Below are 17,166 nucleotides of genomic sequence, written 5' to 3'. Positions count from 1 at the left end.
CTCTGTTTCATCCTACAGCAGTAACCAGTCCATGCGGAGACTCAATGGTCCACTATTGATCATACAATGGTAGGATTGCATATGTTAGGGTTTGGGCTCATGGACATCCAAGGAGCAGCCAGGGAGTTGTGAGGGGTCATGAGAGCATCCACCCCAACAATATGTGGATGACTATAGAGTTAGGGGATAGGGTCCAACAGTAGTAGCCAATTCGTGAGGATTCTCATTCCTAGGTAGAGAAGGATAAGGAACCGAGTTGGTTGGTGCCATAGGGGAAGTATCTGGACTTCATGTAGTATGTTACTGTATGACCTTGCATTGGATTATTAGAAACCCCGACGTGCGCCAATACTCATGCCAATGGTCATGGTAAGAGAGTGTTGACTTAAACCCCAGCCATGATTGACTAATGAGGACTGAACCCCTTTACTAGGGATCCCAACAGAGGTAGCCAGTCCGTGAGGGATCAGAGTGACTAGACCTACCCAGAGGAGGGCTAGTGTTATATCTTAAAGCATGTCAACTATCTAGAGACTTGCATAGTTAGATCTTAGCAGCATTCATACTTTTGCATATCATTCATTTCATATATGTTTATCTAGATATGTTGTCATATATATGATAAATGTGTTATCCTTACTGAGTTCGTCAAAACTCATTCCTTTCTTTGTATGTTACATTATATTATACAGATGGTAGTGCGACAGAATCAGGAGAGGTATCGATTGAGTACAACATCATCTATGAAGAAGATGTGGTATCGTCAGTGGGAGACGGAGATGTATCACATGAAGCCTCCTGCGGATGCTTGGAGTGCGCTTATAGCACCCATTGATGGCCGAAGAAGGCAGATTGCCAGGCATTTTGAGAACTCCTTGGAGAAGAACTGGAAAACCCCCTTTCTTGTTGTTTTAGAAGAGAAGACTATAGTTTTAGAGAAAGCTATTGGAAAGAAACTAATTTAGTTTATTTTATTGCTTCCGCTGAACTCGATAACTTTTGAAACTTGATTATTTTCATTTGATTCTTTTCTTTGATTCAGTCTTTGGAGTATTTGGACTCCTGTAATCCTTTTGATTAATTATTTGAACTTACTCTTGCTCTTGATTATCAATTTCTTGCATTTATTAGTATTGATGGTAAGACCGCGGATCCTGTGATGGATCGCACCCACGGGTTGTCGGGCATAACCGAGACCGGCCGGTGGGGTGTGACAATTCAACCCTTAGGGTGAAGGGATTCTTCCATCTTCTACCTATACCTCACCGGCCCACCACCGCCGGAACTGTCTCTGCCGGAAAATCCTCTCTCTCTCTTTGATGAAAAAAGTTTTAGCAGGAAGACAATATCAGAAGCAAGCAGAAGCGTTACCGAAGGCATGTAATACTCGGATGGAGGTTGAGGTAACAACTCTTGAGGACCATTTGTGTTCTTTTTGTTTTCAACATCCACAGGACATTCATAAAGTTTTGAAGGAAGACCCATGGGCGGTAGTTGGAAATCTAATCATTCTGAAACCGTGGAGAGAGGATGAGTTGTGGCTATTTGACTCGGTGGAGATGTGGGTTCAGATACATGATGTTCCTCTTGACCTGCTTTCTTTGGATTTTGGTTATCAAAGGGGTGAAATGGTTGGAGAACCACCGAAGTTAATGGTGATAAATGGTCTTCAATGTGGAACCAAGGTTCAGTATCTCAGGAGCAGGGTTAAGCTTAATGTGAAGAAACCTTTGAAAGCTACTATGTCAATGAAGCATCGTTCTAGGAGTACACTGGTAGTCTTTGTCACACCCCACCCAGCTAGATCCAATTATACCCGAATACCCGTGGGGGTGATACACCGCAAGATCTAGGTTAAGTGACAATTCCATACAACACATGATATAGTATAATTAAATGGACAAGAAATAAATCAAGTTCAAATATTTAATTATCAAATCTGAAATAAAAGAATTACAGTTGTCCAAAATTTCCATTCAAAAACTAGTTCTAAGGAAAAAAAGAATGTCTAAAGTCTGCAACGGAATATAATCCAAGGAAAACTCTAAGGAAATGTAACTTCATAGGAGAAATCTTGACACGAACAAGAAGCATCATGTGCTTCCACTTCTTCTCCGATTACGCCCTCCTAGTAACCACTTGACAAAAGATCCTTAACGAAAGTGAGGTCCTCATAACCTGTAGAGAAGTCTAAAGAACAAATAAAAACAAAGGAATGAGTTCATAGAACTCAGTGAGGGTAACTAATATCCATTTCATACATTCATCCACTTTCCAATTCACAATCCTATAGATAACTAAGAATTTATAATATAAATAAGTAGATGCATGATGACATGATGATGATATTCCTAACTCTATCATGTAGTCTCTATGGCAGACACGCTTTAAGTATAAACACCAATCTCCTCTAGGCAGTCTCAGTCACTCTCCCTCAACAAGAGGCGTCTATTGGATTCTCTGCGATTGTTGGGTAAAGTCCTTTCGAACCGTGGTTAGGGTAAAGGTCACCACTTTTTCACATCACCGTTTGGTATGAGATTTGACGTGTGTCAAGGATAAACCTAAGCCCAGTGCAAGGTCATACAGTCTCGTACTACATATGATCCGTATATCTCCGCTCATGCCTAGCTCCGCTCATGCCTAGTGCCCTTTTGGTTCAATACCTTCCCACCTATGAATGGAATCCTTAACGTGAGGTATCTATTGGACCCCATTCCTTAACTCAGCAGTCATCCACATATGATGGACAGGAGGCTCTCCATGTCCTCTCACGGGTTGGTTACTAGTCTTGAGCGCCCAGGAGCCCTTATCTATTATATGCAACCCTACCTCTCTATGATGATAATGGACATGTTCGACATACGGGACCCATCCATTAGCATCACAGGTTAACGGCTTCAATACCCCTACTTGGAAGGGTAGTAGTACTCATAGGGATTCCTAGCCCAACACTTCTAGACACCTATCAATCATGCATTTGGGTTTAATGCCACCACATAGGTCACTAGGGTAATGGGTGAACCCACAACCCTAGTAGAAAACACAAGGTAAGGAGAATAATAACATTTATCCTCTTTCTTCTCATACATAACCCTACCACTTTCATAACAATAATATAAGATTCAAATGTAAAGAGCAATATCAAAACAAATAGCTTCACCTTACTTTCGCGCAAAGTCACACACAAGCATATCATGGTAAATAGAGATTTACAGCAATTGATATCATCAATGGAAACTAAAGTAGCAACAATTAAATTATGCAAAAGATGGTTAGTCATTCCTCACCTTTCACTTGGATTCTTTGCTTCAAAGTTCAAAATTCACTCCCACAAGAAGGTGACTAAAAGATAATTAAATCTATTCATGCAAGAGGATTAATAAAAATAAAGTAGAAGTTAATTTGGGTTTAGAAAATATCTCAAAATCTTCCCACAAAAACCCAAACTGAAAACTAGGTTCTAACTCGTCGTTTTAACCTAATTCGGGGAAATGTTATTATTTTGCCACCTATTCGAAGTCGAAACAAAACGAAACTCTGAGAAAGTCTAATTGGCAGTAAAAGGATCCTAAGGGTACCTTTAATTTAATCCAATTCGGTCTATATCAAAAAGCCCCAAATTGGCTCTCTTGAATCTCCCATGGGCGACTCAGAGAGTCAAAATGTAAAATCTTTCGCAGGGGTTCGCACCATTATCTCATATACAAAAGAGCAACCTTAACAAGGTAATTCAAGAATGTTCAAAGAACCTAACATGCTCCCACTACCACAATCTCAACAAAAGAGAGAAGGGAATTTCCCACAAAACTATGTCTAAAGAGAGGGTTCAAGAATCCTAACATTTCCTAACTTTCCCGCAATGATCCGAGTCACAAAGGCCTTCAATTGGTTGAGATCCACTTTTCTCCTTGGTTTCTCTTCTTCCCACAACTTCAACCTCATTCTAGCATAAAAAATGCATTTAGAGATGAGTTAAAACATAAAATAGGATTTAAAAACTCAGAATCCTGATTCTGTCCCGGAGTAGAAAGAGGGACAAGGGTTGGGGCGGTTGACCTGTCCAACCAATCGGTCCATGGTTCGACCCCTAAACGGACTCCAATTTCATTGATTTTTGGTTTTATGGAAAGGTCTTTCGAAGATCTTCGTTTGGATACCTTAATCTCGTCAATCGGACTCTCCATCGCCGATCTACGGACGTGCCAAAAAATCGTCTTTTAATACCATCGTGATTAATCTTCTCTCTTTTCTTAAACTCTATGAGAGTTGTCAAATCATCACTAGGGCCATCCACAATCATTAGGTCCTCTTTAGAATCTTCGGGCTCGACTCGAATGGTCCACAATTGTTGCCGACGTGAGGGTTCACGGTCCTGAAATCATGGGTTAACGGGTTAAAAATCCAGGAAAATCACAGTCTCTCTTCACTATGAACGACTTCCTCTGTATAGTGAGATTTGTGGCCTTTTGGGTCATGAGGAGTCGAGGTGTCCTCTGTTGTTTCAGGAAGCACGTCGTATGAATGATGGGAAATTAACAGATGTTCATCAAGGAGAAGGATGACACATCTGAGGGCTATAGTACCTAACGAACGATTGATATCTCAAGCATCTAAGGTGTTATTTATTGAATCTACATATTATCAGAGGAAGTAGGAGGGGCGGAGTCAGGATTGAATATTGGGAGGGGGCGAATAATGAATCTGGATCACCTCTCCATCGAACGATCACTAATAAGGGCCTGTTTGGTTACATGAATCCAGAGATTTGAAATCTCTGGATAAATGAATCTGAGATTTATACCCATTCGGTTGTGAAAAATCTCTGGATTAATGAAATCCAGAGATTCATCTTTTTACATTAAAAATGTGGATCTATAGATTTATGGGTATGAGGTGAAATCCAGAGATTTCATTACTACTATAAAAGCGTTAAATATTTGCGAATTCACAAAAATCACATCGACCAAATAATTTTTTAGGATGAATCCACATATTTTATTCCACAACCAAACAGTTAATTTTATGAATTGTGACTCCATAGATTTGAAATCTTTAGAGTAACCAAACAGGCCCAAATGTCTTTTCACCATACATATGGTCTTCCCATTAAAAATTTAGGTAAATTAATAAGAGGACTAAAATATAGATAACACAACTATAAGTATAAGTAAATTATAAATAAATAAATATATATATATATATATATATATATATATAATAAAGTAGAGGGACTAAAATTGTGAAAAAAGACTTTAAAAAATCATGAAAGAAAAAGGTGGGAGAAATTGTAGGAAAACAGATAGATTTGAAGTTTATTAAATAAATATGGGAAAATAGCAATTTTCATAAATTAAGTTAAAAAAAATATCAATGATTATGATTATTAGATCTAATAATATTAATGCTGAAATTCTAAACATGCAAGTAATAAAACTTAAAATTTAAATTGCTATTAGTAGGAATCCAAACTTTAGGAGAGAGTTTAGGGATTCAAAAATAAAATTAAATGATTACAATTAGATTTAATAAAATTAGTTGAATTGAAATTTTAGGAAAAAGAAAGAACAAAGAAATAAAAAATAGAAAAAAAATTCAATTATGCTTTCTGAAAATAATACTAGAAAAATCGTGAGTGAGAGAGAAAGGAATAATTTGAGAATGAGAGAGAGAGAGAGAGAGAGAGAGAGAGAGAGAGAGAGAGAGAGAGAGAGGAGTATAGGGAATAAAAGAGGAAATTGATGAGAAAATAAATAGGATTGAAAATATGAGAGAATTACTAGGGAAAATTTTATGGATTATGAGTTAGCTTTTAATTAGGATTTGACATTTTATTTCTTAAAACTAGGGGTTTAATGGTAACCATTAAATAATCATTAAGAATGACATCTATACCATCATCTTTATCTTTAACTTTTATTTTTAATTTGGGGGGCAAATAGTAGTATTTCACATGTGAAGTTAGAGAAATAAGGAGATTATAGGAGAATTCAAAAAAATTTTAGGGGCCGTAGCCCCGGCCGCGAGTAGTTAGAACTGCTCATGGTGAGCAATTCATCAATAGTTACCAGAGAGGATATTCCGGCATGGACAGTTTTCAGTCACGGTGGTCCAGTGAGGTATAGGTAGAAGATGGGCACCCACCTGAGGGTTGGTTGTGAGAGAATTAAAATTAGGATAGATCGGTCATTTTAAATGAGTTGAATGCAAGTAAAGATATTTTGGTCATTTTATACGTCGACTTAACTGAAAATGTAACTGTATGTAATTTGTAATTTTGAATGTGGATGCCATGTAATTAAAGAGCTAACAGCTGGTGGTCAAGAGTTTTACCCCCTTTATGGTGGGTGCCATATAATTTGCTCTTATTATTATTACTTTTTTAAACTAGTAATTTTATATATATTGGGAATGAGAGACTATTACATATACAATATACCACCAGAAAACCCATGACTTCTTTACTAAGAGGCATTAGTCATCTTCAACTAAGCAACCCGTTGATGATCATTTAATTAACCATATAGATTTCTGTATTTTACGCCTGCAACAAAACCGAATCTCGAGAGTTCAGTTTTTAACTCAAGGCTGGAACGTTGCTCCTCAGTCTCAGACTTATCTCCATGTATTTAGTTCGAAATACCCATCTTGCCTTGTCAAAGATTTTCTAAAATAAGTTGGAGAAAGAGATTCTATCTTCAACATGGTGTCTCTGCATGTTTTCATATTCAGTTCTGATTGCTTCCACTGTATGATGCGTTCAACTGGTTTACACACTCCCCCCCCCCCAAAAAAAAAAAAGGAGAAGGAAGTGTTCAACTGAAGCAGCATTCCTTTTACATCTAACTTTAGTTGCCCAAGCAGCAATATACATCTTTCCTGATTGAAAACCAAGGCCACAACCTCTTTTCTTTTCCTAGTCATTTTACTCAGACATTTCCTTCTAACTTTATTTGAGAATTTTGCATCATTATCTGTGGTAAAGTTCAATGGCACTGATGCCGGTGCTCCTCCAGGAGTTCAAGCAATTGAAAAGGTTAATTTAGCAGAGCACAAATGAGAAGTTCAGTATAATCTAATATCTACATTTATTGAAAAAGAGTACTGAGAATTGGGATAAGTACATTATATCAAAAAGATTAATCATGACTCTACTGCTCATACTTATTGAGATACAATAGTAAGAAATGATTAGAAGAAATAATTTTGCAAAGATGCATCCTATACATTGGGCGACGCAATACAATAGTTCAAACTGCCAACCATGAGCCTGTAGAAACCAACAACCTCAAAAGTTTTTTTCATTCAAAAGAAAAAAGGGGGACCAAATCATAAAACCAAGTAAGATTTGGCAAACAAAATGTTAAGACCGAGTTAGTCATGGGTATATATGTAAACCCAACTCAAGAACACAACTAATTAACTATGCTGTCTGCAAGGTTCTACAGTGATGCAAGAGCGGATCAGCCCGGTTGTCTCCTCACACAAGAACAATTTCAATATGGATAAGGATATTACATGGGGTGAAAGTTTGGAAAGCCAGTCTATGAACACATTCAGATATGTATCACGGTTGTTATGCCCAACCAAAGGTAAAGGAAATCTCTGCAATCAATCCTTCAAACAAATAGCAAGGAAAAACTTTTCACATTTAAGAAGACAGCAAGAATGATAGGAACACAAAATTTTACATATATGATATGACATCTACATTGATTTATAACTACAGAAATACACATATATTATTTTTCCTCTTCTCATACCTCTTCACATCTACACTAACTTATGACTACAGAAATAAACAGTATCTGTTTTCTCTTCTCATATTCAGTTAAAGAAGAACAAGAGTTCGTCAATAGAAAGCAATTACATCAGACAAGATTGGCAAAACTAAATAAGCCCAGCAAGAGTGTTTATACTCTCCACCCAGCCAAGAAAAAGGGAGGAGAAAGTTGGAGAGGAAAAATGTAAACAATAGAATCCTTACGACATACCAAATTCAGATAAGGCTGACTGGAACAAAGCACTAAAAGCTTCGGATGCGCTCTGATCCTCAGCTTTGACCTTTATCTGTGCCTTTGATGATGATGTATTTATGAGACACTCCACCAGATAGAACGCCGTTGGTTCCTCTGCTTTTTGTGCATAAAAGAAAAACTTGAAGTTTGGAGATTGACCACCTGAGGCAATGCAATGGATGGAATGGCTCTGCATGTGTCGGAGGAGGACTTGGGGTGTTGTCAATGCTGCGGTTCCTTGAGGGCTTATGGAGCATTCCTGCACAGGTCATAAATTTTACGTATAAGATTGAGTGGATTATGAAAGAACTGCCTCAAAGTTTCAACAATTTAATGGTGGTGATACATTGGCTGTCCAAGGAATTTTAAGCCCTCATTTATTTGCACTAAAAATTGATGATTTACTCAACTACATTCAAAATGAGGTTCTCAGGTGTATGCGTTTTGCTGATGATACTGTTTTGGTCAGAGAGAAAAAGCAGGGACTACTTTTGACTACAGAAAATTTACAGTTGAAATCAACCCCACAGTTCTGTAAGTTCCCCATCCTAAAAGGATAAGAAATCAATGCAACAGTTGGAAGAATATAAACTGGATTTCGTCAACAAGTGCAATTTTCAACTTCAAATGCTGGGCCTTTCTCAAATCTAAAATTTTCTTAAATCTTAATATGATAACACATTTCTATAACCCAAGAATACAGTAAAAATATTTATTAATTTAGATGCCTACAGATATAATCATTCAAAGTAATCTTGACATCATTCAAGCACATTAAATTAGGTTGGCCTGAACATCAACTCTTCAACATAAGTTGAAGACTATAGATTGATCTATATTAAAGGAGTTACATATGTATTGCAACAATCCTATGTTTCAAGAAGGGACTAACCACATCGAGATGGATTGCCATTATATTAGAAAGTATTGTCCCACCCTGAGCATGGTTCATATTTATCCTCCCGCTTGAAGAAGATTATGGTAGTATAGGGGCTATTTTTCTCTTAACATTTATATTGTGTTCTTTCTTGTTATTCTGTCCTTAAATTTCCAAGACTTCTATTACAAAATATCGAACTGCACACAATTTCCCTATTTAGTTAAACTGTGAGTTCTGGTTCTAGTAGATTTTCTCCTCTCCTTTTCTTTCTGTACTTCTTTTTTTTTCTCAGTTTGATTTCTTGCACTGGTACTGCTGTGCTCATGTTTTACAGTGTTTCAAAAGCAATGAAGTACACTAGATCCAAATTATCTTCATTCCTCAGTTGTGGATTTCATGGAGGAAAAATGTTCATATGTTACTGTCCATGTAAATAATGGTCATGGCACTGTTTAGTTTCAGTTATGGAAGCATATGTTAATCATTTTAAGCTCATTGTTCCAGCTATCTCCTGTCCAAAATAGCCACCGAACACCAGTGTCATGTGGAGGATTTCCAGATTCTGTGAGGTCCCCAGCTTCGGATGTTGAGTGATGCAGAGGTTCGTCCCTGCTCTTGAAGACTATTAGAAGATCTGCCTGTGCCCACAACAAGATTACGTGGAAGTGTAGGAGTAGCAAGATCGTAAGGGATCTTTGACTAATCTAGTCCCTACTTCGACATTTTCTTTTAGTTGCCAAGAAGATATTACAGTATGTAGTTTCTATTTTAAGCTTTGGGAAGTAGATTTTTGACTAAGGAGTTTATATTTGGTTGGGTTTCTATTTCTTTTTATAGCTGACTTGACTATAGGCTACAAAATTTGTAAATCATTGACTTTGCATTAGCTTCTCACCCCATCATTTTGGTTATTGGAAAAAAAAAAAAAAACAAAAAAAAAAAAAAAAAAAAAAAAAGCTTGAATGAGAGACCATGAATGAGAGGCCCTTCCCTATTCCTCAGCTTGAGTGTGTTTGCTGAGTGAATCAGTTGGGGCAGGTGAGGCAAGAGACCATGATGGAGAGGCCCTTATCTGTTCATCTTCTTTTCAAACCTTTTTTTGTTCTTCTTGTTCTTCTTTCTAGTGTCCTACCAGCTTCTGTGAAGGTATTGGTCTCCAATTGTAGCCTTCTTCTAGATTTGTTTATTTTATTTTATCCAATTCATTTCACCTCTCTGGGAATTGCAATATCTGCAGAATACTAGCAAAGTTAGTCCCCAGCAATCCCAGCAAAACCCTATTCTACATCAGATTTCTGGCCATCCAACAATGGTTGGCATGTTTTGAGGGTGTCATTCTAAGTTTTTCCTGACTTGACTTTAGATGCCATCTGAAGTCTGGGTCTGGAGATATTTGATTTCTCTTCACATCTACTAATTTCTACTTCATTTCATGAAATTTCCTCCAGAGCAATCCATTGCATCCGTTCCATCTTTGAAGCACTCATTCAGCAGGACATAAACCCTACTCAACTTGATTCCAGCCCCATCCTATTGCTAGCCATTAAGTTATTTGTTTCTCTTATATTCTGACCAGTTTAACCTATTATCATGTTCACTGCAAGTACAAAAGAAAGAAACAATGGTAACTTCCGAGTAACAATCACTGCACAGAAGGCTAGGTACCAAGCATGGTCATGCGAATTTAATGACAAACAAAAATAAAGACAATCAATTATATAAATTATAAAGGAACCTGTTGCAGAGATACTGAAAGTTGGGCCCATTTTCGCTGGAAAGTGCCTGGATCTAAGACAGTTCTTGCATTAAGCTTCAAAGGAGGGTGTGAAGGAGCCGGTCCAGGTGCTGGTACAGCTGCAGGACTTAAACCAAGCAGATCATCGATACCAAAACCAGCCTGTGGAGAATATACTGGTAGAGCTTGGTTTTGGAGAGAAGGTTCCAATTGTGTCTGTGAAGCTGTCATAGAAACAGAAGAACTATTGTATACAGGTGCATTGTATGAAAAGCCATTGCCACTGGGACCTCTACTTTCTTCCTTCTCTGGAGTGCTAAGCAGTAAATCATTGTCGCTTGCTTCAACTCTCTGTGCCGGACTTACAATATCAGCTGATTCGACTCCTATAGACAAACTTCCAAGTTCTTCCAAAAACTCTAATGGCCCCCGGTGTTCTTTATCAGTGAACATATAAGAAGGCTGCAACATTTTCAAACTCTCAATTAGGCATGAAGTCATTCCAGCTCCAAACACTTAAATGACAAAGAAAAAAAATGTACAAGCAGTGAAAGTTCACTTGGAATATGATTAATGATGACAAAGGAAAGACCGTGCCTAGTGCACAAGGTTCCCATTTTTAGCAGGGTCTGGGGAGGATCAAATTTATCCAGCCTTGCCCCTGTTTCCTAAGAGGCTGTTTCCAGGACTTGAACCCATGACCTAAGTGTTCAGCAGGTAAGCACTTGACCAAAGCACCAAAGTCGACCTTTTTACTGAAATGGCCAAAAACCAAAAAAATTACAACAGTAAATTTAGCTGAAGAGTTTGCTTCATTTTTGGCACAAAAACCAAAAGGAACGTTCTGGGGCTTTAGCTGAAACAAATGAAGATGACAGATAAGATATAATTCCTCTTGTTCAATTGGGGCAAAATGACCACAAGACAGAGATGGCATCAGAGGAATCATTACTCTTCCAGTGAAATGTTCTCTAGGTTTTTGGTCACTGAATGCTGAAAGACATTTCTTTACGGAGCCAAGAAAGGGGGGGGAGCACCGGCAGCACGAGAAGTTCCACATAGTGATGCATGATGAAATCACTGAAAACCGATCCTACATGCAAGAAATGCTGACTATAACTTAAACTGTTTATACAGGAAATTCAAAATGTGACTTTCATCCCCTCCCCCTTTTTCTCTAATAAGCTGAACTGTGACATTTTTCTCTTGTTACAGATGATACAGATGATGGTGGTGAGTTCTATAAATAACCAGAAAGAACATAATTTCTTACGGATAAAGTAATCATGGGGTGGGATTTTTTTTTTTTTTTTTTTTGGGGGGGGGGGGGGGGGGACTCAAAAATGATACAATCCCAAATCAGAAATCCCTACTTTGGAGTAACTATGGGCCCAGACAAATAGTAAATGACCCAATTTAAGAGCTTGATGGCAAAACTGTAAATATGGAAGTTCAGAACCCTCTTAAGCAAGTGATCAAGGGCTAAAGGTGTGGTACTCAAACATAAATAAATTGGGAAATAAGGGCTGAAGGGTGATTTATTCAAATCTGTCCTCCACAGAAAATGACCTTGGATTGGCATGAAACTTCTGGAAAAGGTCAATGAATCAATGATCAATTGAAATGAAATTGCTGCAACTAAGATCTCGTGACAGAACAGAACTAATAACTGAGTTTGGGTTTGGAAGACGAGAGTTTGCATGTAGAGCCACCCTGGAAGATGAATGATGATGTCCTGAAGTCGTAGAGAAAGAAAGAAAGAAAGCAGGTTAGAGAGACTGAAGTTCAGATGTGTCTGGCCGTGGGTTGTGCTGGGAGCTGGGGAAAGAAATTGAAGGGAAAAAAGGAGAAAGGAAATGGAAGGAAGAACAAATGGTAAGAAGGATTTACCTGACAGGAAGGAACTACACACAGCTAACTCTTGGCTCCAAGCTACAGAAACTAGTGTACATGCAACCAAGTACCATTGGAAAATAAATAAGAAACATGAAACTGGGAAACAACTCAATCTAGTCTCCTACATGTATCCAACTCCAAAAGAAAATAAAATGCAATGACAAATATCCCCAAATAACTAAATAAGCTACTACAAACCGTTATTGGACAAAAATCCCATTTGGTGGGTTTCTCTCGTTCTGGATTTCCAGAATGGGTTATGGCAGAACAACCATGATAATGCCACTTCCAGAAAGGGTTCAATGAAAAAGAAAATAAGCTTCAGTAGTTGAATAAAAAATGATAATTTGCCTTCCAAAAAAGGGATCGTGATACTAAAACCTTCATAAGACAAAATTCACCATGACACTGGTAGTAACACAATCCTGTGACAATAAGGAGCAAAACAACCTATCTTGTTGCAGTTAACATTGAACAAAGACCAAGGGTTGATTGTGATTTAGGGCTGATATACCAACTTAAGCAAGTTAGATGGCTGCTTGATCATCTAGAACCAGGACTGACATAAATTTTCAGTACGACTGCATAGTCAGGTAACTTGTTTAAATAGACTGGCTGCCACCATAATGCCCTTCCAATGATCAGTTCCATGGGAACTTCTCAAGTCAAGTGCCCCCAATTCATTGGCAATAGCGTATCTAACACCAATGACCCTCCTCCATAAGCTATTGATTTCGGAACCAAATCTCCGGAGTTAATTTGGACAATAAAGTTCTGTGATGGGAGTAATGCATCTAAATTCCAAACCTCCCTTTCTCCTAAGGAACAAGATTCTCCCTCCAATCATCAATATGAAGTCTATATAACATTCCAGTCATCCCAAAGGAAATTCCTTTGGGTCTGTTCAATCCTTTCTGCCACTGAAACCAGAACCATAACTAAATATAGCAAATGGAATAGGATGCTTTTCAATGAGCCTTAATTAAGGTGAGTTTGCATTCTTTCGATGTTCATCAAACCTTCCAAGCAGGCCAGTTTCCTCCACTCTTTCACTCACTGGATCACAGACTTCCCTCTTCTAGGTTGCGAACAACAGAATCACTCAGTAAACAGATGGTAGAGAATTCACTCCCTATTCAAGGCCATGCTAGTTCAGCATCTGACTCTCCTCTTATCAGAATCAGCCAACTTTTCAGCACCAAGACAATAAGAAAACATTAGAGCCAAATTTTACAGTCATTGCCAGTGAAGGTTGTTTCCTTGTGTGTTGTGCTTATCAAAATCATCAAAGGCCAGACCAATTAAAATATGAAACACAATTACTAACAAGGTGGTGAAAAGACAAGAATGTATGCCAACAGATCAACTTATCCCTTGTTTGCCAATATAAGATAAATAAGGATTGTGAGAAGAAAATATCAGATTTTTCACCAATGTTTAAAGTAGAAGTGGATTACTTCATGAAACAGAAAAGTAATATCTGATGTCGAGACTGCTTTTGCAGCATAGAAAAAATCTAGAGATCTAGCGAGACATCCCTCTCTCAATTCAAGAGACAAGATGAAGTGCAAGACGACACAGTGTCCTTAGCATGGAGTGTTTCAAACCTCAATTCTGATGGGATTATCATTTGAACTGCATAATTTGAACTATGAACATGTGTATTATATCAGGCTTGTTTGAGTATTGAACTCTATGCATTGATGTATGAATATATGAATAATCATAGAGGAAAATTCGACTGAAATTGTCAAAATTTCGGTTGAAATGTCTGCATTTTTCAAACATGAAATGAAACACAAGGTCAAGAATACAAAATGGTTTGTATTGACCGAAACGATACTGCCCAGGTTATAAAAATCACCCTTTTCGACAAATTTCGACATTCCGCCATTTCGACCCATATCGCCTCCTAGATTTCGACATTTTTTTTATTTTTCTTGCTTTCCATCCCTCATTTCACCTAATTTCTAGAACTCCATTTCATTCAAACACTAGATTTGGTCATCCATTTGTGGATTTTCTCAAATCTAGCACGGTGAGTAATCAACTTCCTCATTTTTTATTTTTGTTTTGTTTATGCCTTAAATCTTCTTGGATTGCTTCCAAATTTAATTATGTTTACTTTAGAGTGTTGATTTATGAATTTGTAGTGTCAAAATTAATTTTCGGTTCTTCTTATTATTATTTTTTCTGTAATTAAAAATTATTTTGTAAATTATGTATATTGCTAAAGATGTACATGTATAGTAGATGTATGAGCTTCATATTAATGTATGTGAGAGATGAGATGCCATATTGCTGTGATGGTGTTGAATCAAAATTTTTTCTCTTAATTATCTATTTTTACTATATCTAAAATATACTTAAATAATTTTAAAAATATTTAAATATTAAAAAAAAAATAATTAATTTATGTCTTAAATTTGAAAATAGGAGAGTATTAATGGAAGCATGTATGCAGTTTTTGGAGCATGTTGTGGAGCTTTCTAAGATTATTAGTGTGTATTTTATATGTTTTTTAAATTATTTAGATATTACAAAAATACTTTTTTAAATATTTAAAAATAGGAGGTTATTATTAGAAGCATGTATGTAATTTTTTAAGCATATTGTGGAGATTTTGAAGATATTTAATGTGAATTTCTTGTATCAAGCACTCTCTTTCAAAGATGTCAGACATAGCTTGGTAACATAAGAGGTCACCGACAGCTGATAGGAAGAAGAGCAAGTGTAACTTTTGCAAGAAACAAATAGAAGGAGGTGGGGTCACTAGACTAAAGGTGCATCTAGCTGGTGGAACATTGATGTAGTAGAGTGCCAAAAGGTGGCCTCAGAGGTTAAGAAGGCAATGGCCTCATACTTGATTGGGGGAAAGCAAAAGAGGAAGGAGAAGAGAACACAAGGAGGAGTTCGAGGATCCATGCCTAGATGACCTTTGAGAGCCCGAGGATTATGATCTAGAGGAGCCAGGAGAGTATGGATGTGACCCTGACCCAAAGGCTGAACGGATCAGGAGGGTGATGATGATGAGTAGGGAGCAGCAAAGGATTAATGACATGAGGAGGCAACAGAGGTCTATGAGTTGTGGGTCCTCTAGAGAGCCAACAGGTATAGGAGGCACAAGCAGCTCCCAAGTCCCTATGAGGAGGAGTCAGAGTGTGAGGTAGCAGGTTCCTATCCCACACGCCCCAACAAGGGGTTGAGCTTCATCAACACATTCTACAGATCCAAATCTGGAGATTCTTCGCAGTGATCCGGCCCTATTTAGGAGGTCTGAGCAGAAGTAGAGAAAGTTAAAGCACTTATGGGGGAGTGTGAAGGAGAAAGTGGGGATGGCTTTCTCCAAATGGGCTTATTACCATAGTATTCCAGCACACAGAGCCCAAGGGCCCTACTGTAGAGATGTGATTGAGGAGATAAGCAGGGTTGGGAGTGGTGTACATGGACCCACTCCATATGAGATATATAATGTCTATTTGCCTAAGCATAAAGAGGAGTTAAATGAGTAAATTAATGGATTAAAGCTCATGTGGGCTTATTATAGAATGACTATGATGGTTGATGATAGGATTGGTCCCACTAGACAGTCCATCATCAATTTCATGTTGAATTATGATGGGAGGACAGTGTTCCTCAAGTCAATAGATGCATCCAGTGAGAAAAAGGATGCAAAATACATTTATAAATTATTAAAGCAAGTGGTGAAGGAGGTTGGAGTGGAGAATGTGATCCAAATTGTGACTGATAATGGCTCTAACTACAAGAAAGATGGGTTGAAGATGCCGAGGAACCCCAGGTATCAAAACATGCTTCTACTTCTAGTACTAATTTTCATTTTCAAATGCATATATTTACATTACATGTACACTTTACAAATTTGTATTGATGCCTTGATGGATGGACAGATATCGGCTCTTTTGGACTCCATGTGCTACTCACTAGATTGACTTAATGCTAAAGGACATTGGAAAGGTCAAGCTTGTGAAGAAAACCGTGGCGCAAGTCTGACAAGTTAGCACCTTCATCTATAACGACACATATGCATTAAAGATGATGAGGACAAGTGTTAAGGTGACTTAGTGAGGCCAGGAATACCCAGATTTGCTACCAATTGGATAGCACTGCAGAGCTTTAAGAGTAGGAAGACTGACCTTGAGAGCATGTTTGCATCAAAGCAGTCGTTTAATTGGGAGGGTTTTTCATCCGTAGGAGGAAGGAGAGCACAGTTGACCATACTCAATGACAGTTTTCGGCATAATGTGAGGATAGTGGTGAAAATGCTTGAGCCTATGGTGCACGTGTTGATGATGGTAGATTAGCAGAGAAGACCTACTCTACCACACATATGGGCTGCAATAGATAGGATGAAGCAACCAATTGCTCAGGTCTACCCACATGGCAACAAGAAAGTCCTTGACATCATCCAAGTTAGATGGGAGTCTATGTTGCAACATCCACAACATAAGGCTGGTGAGTTGTTAAGTCTAGAATTCAATTTAATTTTCATTATGTTATCACACTATTAGGTATTTAAGTATTAACTATTCTATTATTTTTTTCCTTTTCTTACACAGTATACTATTTAAATCCCAAGTATCATTACAAGGACAATCTTGGGATAAGGCAAGATTTAA

The 17,166-nt window shown here is 37.7% G+C and overlaps 1 protein-coding gene across 1 annotated transcript in view; it reads right to left on the bottom strand.

The window, feature by feature from the left end:
• Positions 1 to 7,416: 7,416 nt before the first annotated feature.
• The window catches only part of LOC149007278 (beta-adaptin-like protein A), a 37,814-nt gene continuing 28,064 nt past the window's right edge, over positions 7,417 to 17,166 (bottom strand). The window contains exons 10-11 of the mRNA XM_089166077.1: positions 10,634 to 11,095; positions 7,417 to 8,277 (exon numbers count right to left, since the gene is read on the bottom strand). Coding sequence (XP_089022203.1) covers positions 7,984 to 8,277; positions 10,634 to 11,095 — 756 coding nt within the window. The 3' untranslated portion in view covers positions 7,417 to 7,983. The remainder of the gene's footprint in view (positions 8,278 to 10,633; positions 11,096 to 17,166) is intronic.

The sequence above is a fragment of the Hakea prostrata genome, chromosome 8 (assembly GCF_041222555.1).
Source record: "Hakea prostrata isolate BN-2017 chromosome 8, UWA_Hpros_2, whole genome shotgun sequence".
Classification (NCBI taxonomy): domain Eukaryota; kingdom Viridiplantae; phylum Streptophyta; class Magnoliopsida; order Proteales; family Proteaceae; genus Hakea; species Hakea prostrata.
This window is presented reverse-complemented; position numbering and strand designations above follow the sequence as displayed.